Below are 10,000 nucleotides of genomic sequence, written 5' to 3'. Positions count from 1 at the left end.
GGACTGAACCTTCTCGCCCTCTGACCCTGTCCTGTGTTTTAGATGGTGGACTGAACCTTCTAGCCCTCTGACCCTGTCCTGTGTTTTAGATGGTGGACTGAACCTTCTCGCCCTCTGACCCTGTCCTGTGTTTTAGGTGGTGGACTGAACCTTCTCGCCCTCTGACCCTGTCCTGTGTTTTAGATGGTGGACTGAACCTTCTCGCCCTCTGACCCTGTCCTGTGTTTTAGATGGTGGACTGAACCTTCTAGCCCTCTGACCCTGTCCTGTGTCTTAGATGGTGGACTGAACCTTCTCGCCCTCTGACCCTGTCCTGTGTTTTAGATGGTGGACTGAACCTTCTAGCCCTCTGACCCTGTCCTGTGTTTTAGATGGTGGACTGAACCTTCTCGCCCTCTGACCCTGTCCTGTGTTTTAGATGGTGGACTGAACCTTCTAGCACTCTGACCCTGTCCTGTGTTTTAGATGGTGGACTGAACCTTCTAGCCCCTCTGACCCTGTCCTGTGTTTTAGATGGTGGACTGAACCTTCTAGCCCCTCTGACCCTGTCCTGTGTTTTAGATGGTGGACTGCGACAACCTGCTCACCAATCAGGATGTGCTGTGGAAACTGATGACAGAGAACAAGACCATCACAGCTCCCATGCTGGACTCCAGAGCTGCTTACTCCAACTACTGGTGCGGCATGACCTCACAGGTACTGCACACGTTTGGTTGTGTCGCTCCCCCGTTGCACATTCCAGTTAGACACACCTCCATAGCCTCCAGGTTTATTCAACTGGATTCACAAAACCCTCTCAAAACCTTACTAAGTATTTTCTTACCTTTAAAGGATGGGTTTTCCGTGGGGAATATGAATATATATTAAATCTCACGCCCCTAAGGTTTTCGAATCCGTTGAAATTTTTGAAATTGGTGGTTTACTCACAGAGATATCAACCGAAATCCACTCTGTGTGTGTGGGGGGGGGGTGGTGGGGGGGAGGTGCGGGTGCGGGGACTCGAAATACTACATTTCCCACAATGCACTGGGCTCGCGTGGCCTTCGTTTTCATGCCCACCCCTCAGGCATTTGGCTGATATCAAACTCCAGTAGGTGGCGGTAATGCACATATATGTTTGCCAACCGCCATAAAACTCAAAGAAGAAGAAGAAGAAGGCTTCGACAATAAAAGATACAAAGAAGAAGAAATAAATCGAAAATAAAATTGCCTCCAAATTGCACCAAATGTAAACGGTAGTATATATGTCGGGAGATGTCTTCATAAAAAAAAATTCATGCATTTTAAGGCATTTTCGTAGGAGTTACGCGCATCTGATGTTGTAACTATTTTCTGTAAAAATGTGTAAAAACGAGTACATTGCTCAGCGTTGATTTCGTTACTTCAACCCACCTACTACTAGATGTAAAATTTGACGATCTTTCCAATGCCGCCAGTCCCGTGTCTATTAGTGCTTCCGTTCCCGAGATATGGTCTCTTTGCAAGGAACTATGGGAAGCTAATATTAGCTACAGCAGGCTAGGCGGTTGAAAATGATGGCTGCCTTTTTGTTTTTGTCAAGGCCTCTGAAGGGGCGTGGAGGACCTCTAGAGGCGGGACCATGGCCAACAACAGTTGTAGTTCATAGGTGCACGACTTCCGCAAGGCGGGGGGTGTCGCTCTGACGCGTTTTGCATCAGAGCGACATGGAAATAATGTGATAGATGCTTGATAGGCATGGCAGTGAATATCCAATTTCAAAAATTTCAACGGATTCGAAAACCTTAGGGGCGTGAGATTTAATATATATTCATATTCCCCACGGAAAACCCATCCTTTAATCGTATTTTGTTTCTAGGTTTTCTATAGGTTGCTTCTTTTTTTATTTCCGCCTGGTTTTCTCTCATCTGATTTTTATCCAACTCCTGTCCAATACTTGCTACAGGGATAATGGTCTACTTATAATTACCTTTATTGTAATCACCTCTTGTCTTGTAGATTGTCTTTTTGTTGTTCTTAAAGGATGGCTTTACCAGTAATCGACCCACTTGGTATCATATATAATCTCGGTAATATAAGCACACGGGCAGATTATCTTCTCTCTCTGTTTTCCTCACAGAGAGCTCCCATTTCCTCCTCTGGCAAAGCGTTCCGTTGTGTTTTACGTCACAACGCGTCACAACGGGGCTGCGGAATTTCTGCCGGAGAGGCAGAATCTGCTCCGAGGGCGGCGGTTACTGTTTATTTTTATTTCTTAAGTATGCGCACATCCACGGAGAATCACATGGAGAGCCTTAACAAGCCTTAATGACTTGCAGCTGGTGGGGGGCAGAGTTTCTGCAGTCAGCAAGCAGGAGCATTTTTCTAAAGGTGCGTTCACACCGACCTATTAAAGTTTTTCGCTGGCGTCGAGTTTACATACAAAGTCAATGCAAAAATCGCTGCGCGTCCGAGCGACAGAGACAGAGCGATAGGGAGAAAATTCGCTCATCGCCCGAGATGAAATATCCCAACTCGAGCGAAAATACGCTGGCATCAGTCGCTCGCTGTTCAACGCTGATTGGCTGCCGTGTGAGAGCGAGTCAAGGATCACACTGGCTTGGAACAAACCGCTGGTTTATTGTGTGGCAACAAACCGCATTGACAGGCTAACAGCTGACATGAAGTGAAGTCTGTACTACCGGTATGGAGCTCGCATTAGGAGCACGCTGATAGGCTTTAGCTTGTAAACAATGACGGTGGCTCGTAGTGGACAAATATCATGACATTGCGTAACGTTACAGCCCCCACATGTCCGTCAATTCCTGTGCCTGTTGATGAGCGATTTAAACAGAACGACAGAGCGATTCCAAAGGGTTGAATCAAGCGACAGAGCGAAAAATAAATATCTTGGTGTGAACACAGCTTAACAGAGAGGTAAACAGAGAGAGGTAAAGGTAAACACTGCCCATAATAAGTACGATGTTTGAATATTGAGTGTTGCACCTTCCTATTTCATTATCAATTTTTACATTTAAGTTAGCACCTCTTTCACCTTTTCATTTTGCTTCTTAAGAAAAAACATAGGGATAAATGTGAGTCCGGAAAGAAAAGTTATACGTTTCTTTTCACCTTTTCATTGTTTCCCTCCGAAATCTGACATTGAGCTTTGGATATGAGGAGTGACAACCCCATAAATAATACTCCTCTTGCCATCATTACCATGCAGTACCATCATCAGCCACATGCAAGACTGTAACTGCCAGGTGTTCTTGTGTATTTACCTGCAGGGTTACTACAAGCGCACGCCCGCCTACATGCCTATCCGTAAGCAGGAGCGGCGTGGCTGTTTGGCCGTGCCTATGGTGCACTCTACTTACCTGGTGGACCTGCGTAAGGCCGCCTCGCGTCACCTCGCCTTCTATCCGCCACACCCAGAGTACACCTGGGCCCTGGATGATGTCATCATCTTCGCCTACTCGGCCCGCATGGCAGGTGAGGGACCATACGAGGGAGGCAGGCTCGCTGTCTGCAGAGCCGCTTGTTCGTTTTGCTGCTCGTTCTGTGTGTGTTTGTTTCATGCTCCAGTCTCTGCTTCATACTCTCCAGTCTCCCCCCCTACTTGGAGCCCTCAAAACTCCACACCACCAATATGGCCTGAGAACTACTAGATTGTTCACCGGGCCAATAAGTCACACAAAAAGACACCAGCAGTCCTTCTTACCAAGAGCTTACAGGCTGTGCTCATATTGTCCATCCTTTTAGTTAACTCCTCCCTGTAGACATTTTATGTTTTTTTACTTGTAAAAAAACATCTAATTTCATCTTGTGATGCAACAATGTTTTTCTTTAATAAACTTGAAACTTAAACTTGAAACCTGCCTTTCTTAGATGTACAGATGCATGTGTGTGTGTTTGTTTCATGCTCTCTTGTCCCAATTTCCCCCCGGGGATCATTAAAGTCTTTCTGATTCTGATTCTGATTCTGATTCTGATTCTGATTCTCTTCTCTGCCTTCCTCAGATGTACAGATGTACGTGTGCAACAAAGAAACCTACGGCTATTTCCCAGTCCCAGTGCGCTCCCACAGTACCTTGCAGGATGAGGCGGAGACCTTCTTGCATACTCATCTTGAGGTCATGGGTGAGTTCAGAGGTCAAGGGGTGATCACAAAGAGAAGGATTATTTTTAAACATGCCCTCTATAGAGAGTCAGTTATAAGACATTTACAGAGCCGTTAGTGAATTAGATCAAATTTGGACAAAAAGGCAGGCGTTTGCTTATGAAGGGGATGTTTCAACACCCTCAGACTTTTAACAACATCTATTCCACACCTTCTTTCTGACCCTCCCCCACTTCTCTCTTTCATAGTGAAAAATCCTCCGTTGGAACCCTCCAGCTTCCTGTCTGTTCCCCCCAAGCAGCCTGATAAGATGGGCTTCGATGAGGTATACACACACACACACACACACACACACACACACACACACACACGTACATCTACGTACACACGCAAGCAGGCACACACACACACACACACACACACACACACACGTACATCTACGTACACACGCAAGCAGGCACACACACACACACACACACACACACACACACACACACACACACACACACACACACACACACACACACACACACACACACACACACACACACACACACACACACACACACACACACACACACACACACACACACACGCTAACCTTTATAGAGCTGAACAGTATGTGACATATTTTGCCCCGGAAGTGAGTTTCCCATTCAGGAAAAATCCTTATAAGGAGTTTTAAGGCTGGAACCAAGCCAACCTGTGACCTACTGAATCATGAGTGACCATGAATCATTTCACTTGGAGCAAAAAAAAATCCTCCATTGTTTTTTTGTTTTTTTTGCGCCAAACTGATTTTTTTTTATGGTCACTCATGATTCAGTAGGTCACGGGGTGGCTTGGTTCCAGCCTTAAAACTCGTTATATACGGATTTTTCTAATTGTCTATGGAGAAAAGGAATGGGAAACTCACTTCTGGGGCAAAAAAAGTCACATGACTGTTCAGCTCTATATAGAGCAGTGATACTCAACCCGAGGCTCTAGAGCCACATGCAGCTCCTTTATGGGTAGTTGTGGCTCTTTTAACCCATTGATACCTGATGCAGCATTTGCGTGTATATCCCTCATTTGTGTGCGTATCCCTTTAAGACCGCGAACCGTGGTTCGCGGTCTTAAAGGGATACACACACAAATGCTGCATCAGATATCAATGGGTTAAGGCCTACTTAAAATAAATCAATCAATAAAAATCTAATAAAATAACGAGAAGAAATTGGGAATTTTTGGGATTGTGCCTCTTGCGAAGCTTTTTCTGTTGGTGTGGCTCCTGAGTAGGGCGAGGTTGAGTACCACTGATAATAGAGCATGATGATTTAGTGTTTATATGTATTTACTTTTTGTGTGTGTCTAGGTATTTATGATCAATCTGGTGCGGCGAGCTGACCGGCGTGAGCGCATGCTAAGAACGCTGTACGAGCAGGAAGTGAGCTGTAAGGTTGTTGCTGCTGTGGATGGCAAGTACGTTACTCGCCCTCCTCTTCCTCCCCCCACTGCCTGTGTCTTTCTCATTTGTGTCACCGTCACACGCTGATGAAGGCCTCTCGCCTGAAACGCTGGTGTCCTAAATAAAATGTCACGCAATGAGTGTTGGGTGTGCGGCTACGTTTGGGCCTTTTATAGACTGTCACTACAGGAGCACCGCTGCTTGGTGTGCAGATCCTTAGTAGTAGTACTTTATTGGCATATAGCAGTCCGTAGGCTGAATTAATTACCAATTTACAGGTTAAAAAGCAGACATCGACACAAGTTAAAATTCAAAACAGCACATAACTAAAATGGGACTTCAGGCATAGACAAGAGCAAACTAAATCAACAGGACATGTTATGGGATAATATGTTGGTTCAGGAGTCTAGTCAGATATGGTATGGGAGAGTTCTGATGGCGGCGTGTTTTTGTGAGGGGATTGTTCAGTTTATGACAGTTCCGGGTTATACGGCCAGAGATCTGCAGACGTGTTGGGGGTAGCCAGTTGGCGAATTGGGAGGTTTGGAGGTTTTGGGCAAATGACAGACAGATCTGCTCACGTCGGGAAGCCAGGTCAATGAGCCCTAGCTTTAACAGGGCGGTTGGGTAGTGGTCATAGTTGGGGCCGAGGATGATGCGACAGGCCCTCTTCTGTACCCGCTCCAATTGGGATGAAAGAGCTTGTGTGATGCCAGCATTCCAAATGGGGGCAGCATACTCCAGTAAAGGTCGTACATATCCAAGGTATATGGTTAGAAGGTCATCAGTGGAGACAGAAAAACGCCTATTTGCATTTGATGTTATGGCATCCACCTGGCTGTTCCAGCGAAGGTCATTCTGAATGATGAGGCCAAGGATTTTGAGTTTAGGGACAGCTTTAAGAACAGTGTTCCATGACACATCCTTCCATGATGTGTGTCTTATGCAACATGGAGAGGCAGCACGGACTAAGACAAACATCCAGGGGAAAACATGCGCGCAGAATGTATTCTTTCATTTACACATTCTCTGAACCGTATATTTTTATATCTCTGAACAAAACCTGAATCTCATTTGAACTTTTTTAGCCTTTCATTAAAGGAGAATTTCGTTTTTTTTTTAACCTGCAGCCCTCTCCTCACATTAATTATGATCTGACGACACAACTCTCGTCTGGAAAGTCCCGCGAGACTTTCCAGACGAGAGTTGTGTCTCTCACTGACCCGACAGGCAAAAATGGGCTGCCTGTAACTAGTGAAAAGAGCGAGGGGGAGAAATGCAGTCTGATCGTTCCTTAGGGAACAGTTTATGACGATATGCGTCGAAAACGGGAATAAAACTGTCTATTTAAATGGAGGGAAAGCATGCTGCCACTTGGCCCTCACGGAGCTCCATTCTAGGAGTGGCTTGGACGCTATTGATCTCAAAACAACGCCTAGGACGGACAAAAACGCTGCGGAGAGCACTGGGTGAGTCGTCAGATCATAATTAATGTGAGGAGAGGGCTGCAGGTAAAAAAAAACGAAATTCTCCTTTAAAGCTCTTAATATGAAACTTGTTTACCTTAATATAACGCCTTTTAAATCATTTTGCTGAATGACCTAATAGGAGAATGGCACCTCTATCATTCCCATTCTGCCCTGAACGCCTGTTACTGCACCACGTAACTTTGAAGCGCTGTCCTGCAGTATGAAAGTTACCTGGATGTAACTCCGTTTCCTGCTGCATCGTCTTCATATTAAAAATGTTCCACTGACAAACTAATGGGACACTTTTATTGTGAAGAAGAACGTATAGGAAGTTAAATGTGTTTATCTCTAGGGAGATTGATTGGCAGCGCAATCAGTGACTTGTTTCAATAAAACAAGCTTTCTACAATTATGTCTAATTTGACATATTTGACTGTCTGAGAATTTAAAATAGTATGAATGAAAAAGATTTGAATGACGGGCTGAACGAGAGACTGGTCGCATCATTAGTAAGTTGGCTTTAAATGGTAAATTGCCTGCATTTATATAGTGCTTTTATCCAAAGCGCTTTACAATGAGTAGGTACATTCACCCATTCACACACACATTCATACACCGATAGCGTCATGCCGGCACAGCCATCAGGAGCAATTTGGGGTTCAGTATCTTGCCCATGGACACTTCGACATGCAGACTGGAAGAGGCGGGGATCGAACCACCGACCTCTTTTATCCAAAGCGATTAGTGGACGACCCGCTCTACCTCCTGAGCTACAGCCGCTTTACCCTGCAACACCTGCATGGGCTCGTGTGTATTTGGCACCTTAATGACACCTGTGTACTTCTCCATTTTCACACCAATCACATCGATCCTCTTTCTCTCCCCTCCGCTCCTTTCCTCCCAGAGCTCTGAACGTGACCGATATCGAGGCTATGGGGATTAAAATGCTGCCGGGATACAAAGACCCCTACCATGGCCGGCCTCTCACCAAGGGGGAACTGGGCTGCTTCCTCTCTCATTACAACATCTGGAAGGAGGTGAGGTGCTTGGACAACCCTCAGGCATCTAGGCCTACAGTACCTGTCCATATATGACCTGGAGGATTGCAAAAAAAACATGTGTTTGAGTATGTGTGAGGACAATTTGGTAGTATGAATGCACTGGATTTACATGTTTTTCGAGGAAGGTAAGGTTTTTGATCTGTACAAAGATAAGACTGGTAAAAGTTTCTGGCCTCTGTCCAGTATTTAGTTAAAACACGGTTCATAATATACTAATGATTCAGCAGCATGTATGTTTTACAGATAGTATGAGCTAGCGTAGCATCGTCCCAAAAACAGTGCAGTGCACTAACTAAAGGCGTATGACTGTTTGCAGATTGTAGATCGTGGTCTCCAGACCTCCCTGGTCATAGAGGATGACCTTCGCTTCGAGGTTTTCTTCAAGCGACGCCTCCAGGCCCTGTTGCACGAGGTGGAGACGCACCGGCTGGACTGGGATCTCATGTGAGTGAACTGCCTCAATGCAGGAGGATGTGATGAACAGGGGAAAAGCCATGAATAAAGGGGGAGAGAATTATTGGTCCCCCACAATGAAATGCGCCCGTCTGTCACACATGACAGCTCAGACAGCGGTGGTTGGATTTTGACAAAGCTCGGGGGGGATGATACATTTTTTAAATTTACACTAATTAGCCAAAGGGGGGCACTACATAATTTGTTTGTTCATTCGTGCGTTCAGCCCAAAATGGCTCTCCAGTTACAGGTCAAAACAAGGTGACATCTTTTGTTACTGATTGGTCCTGAGGGGAACTGCATCATTTCTGATATGAACTTCCTTCTCTCTCACTCTTGTCTCTTTACTTGCCTTCGACACTCGTGAATAAACACAGTTACATCGGGCGGAAGCGAATGCAGGTGGACCACCCAGAGAAGTCCGTTCCAAAGATACACAATCTGGTGGAGGCAGACTATTCCTATTGGACACTAGGCTACATGATGTCATTACAAGGTGCTCAGAAGCTCCTAATGGCGGAGCCTTTGAGCAAGATGCTTCCCGTCGACGAGTTCCTTCCCGTTATGTACGATAAACATCCCGTGTGAGTATGCCCCCGTCGCCGCCTGCCCATCTTCTGTCTCCTGCTATCTCTCTCATTTTGCTGCCATTTTTTCCTACTCTTTAGTTAATCTAATCACGTCTCTCCGTTTGTCTCTCTCTCTCTTATCAGTTCAGAGTACATGGATCACTTTGAGCAGCGGGACCTGCGCGCCTTCTCGGCCGAGCCCCTTCTGGTGTATCCGAGCCACTACACGGGAGACGAGGGCTACATCAGCGACACGGAGACCTCCGTGGTCTGGGACAACGAGGGGGTCCGGACCGACTGGGACCGAGCCAGGTCGAGGAAAACCCAGGAGCAGGAGGAGCTGAGCACGGAGGCCCAGAACTCTGACGTGCTGCAGTCGGAGCTGGAGAACTGGAGCGCGCGGGACGAGCTGTGACCGAGACAGGAAGGCAGCAGGACTGAGAGAGCGAGCTCTGCACACGGAGATAAGAACGAGGGAAATGCAGGAGTCCAATGTGGGAGAATGGGCAGGAAAGGGAGGGGCAAGAGAAATGGGAATGGGCGAGTGGGTGAGACGAGGGACACAGGTCATATGCTTTCTCCAGCCTGACCTCACAGAAACACGTGAAATGACCATGACCTCTGAACTCAGGGGCGGTGTCACAGAATGTGTTTAAAATGACGTGGCGGGGGCCACAACCTGGCTGGACCGTGGCCCGACGGTGACCTCTAGCGGTCTTGAACGGAACAACAGTCTGAGGTTTAAGTAGGTTCAAAGTCACACTAGTGTACGCACTAGTGTACCGTAGCGTTCCCGACTTGCAACTGGTTTGAGCTGGTTCCAGTTTTGAACGCCGTTGTAATGGTTTTTAACCCGTCGGCGACCCAAACCATAGCCCTGTCACCAACCAAGTTGTTTTACTTGCCCAAACTTAATCAGC

General features: G+C 46.5%; 1 protein-coding gene across 1 annotated transcript in view; it reads left to right on the top strand.

Annotated features, from left to right (window-relative positions):
• The window catches only part of LOC310793562 (procollagen galactosyltransferase 1-like), a gene marked incomplete at both ends in the record, with an annotated part of 18,451 nt that extends 8,956 nt beyond the window's left edge, over window positions 1-9,495 (top strand). The window contains 9 exons of the mRNA XM_083655376.1: window positions 562-696; window positions 3,249-3,453; window positions 3,982-4,101; window positions 4,330-4,406; window positions 5,436-5,542; window positions 7,902-8,034; window positions 8,375-8,502; window positions 8,889-9,095; window positions 9,225-9,495. Of these exons, the coding sequence (XP_083511502.1) occupies window positions 562-696; window positions 3,249-3,453; window positions 3,982-4,101; window positions 4,330-4,406; window positions 5,436-5,542; window positions 7,902-8,034; window positions 8,375-8,502; window positions 8,889-9,095; window positions 9,225-9,495 (1,383 nt within the window). The remainder of the gene's footprint in view (window positions 1-561; window positions 697-3,248; window positions 3,454-3,981; window positions 4,102-4,329; window positions 4,407-5,435; window positions 5,543-7,901; window positions 8,035-8,374; window positions 8,503-8,888; window positions 9,096-9,224) is intronic.
• Window positions 9,496-10,000: the final 505 nt, after the last annotated feature.

Source organism: Poromitra crassiceps, assembly GCF_964638095.1.
Source record: "Poromitra crassiceps genome assembly, chromosome: 19".
NCBI classification, from domain to species: domain Eukaryota; kingdom Metazoa; phylum Chordata; class Actinopteri; order Beryciformes; family Melamphaidae; genus Poromitra; species Poromitra crassiceps.
The sequence above is the reverse complement of the archived record's forward strand: the minus strand, read 5'-3'. Positions and strand labels throughout refer to the sequence as shown.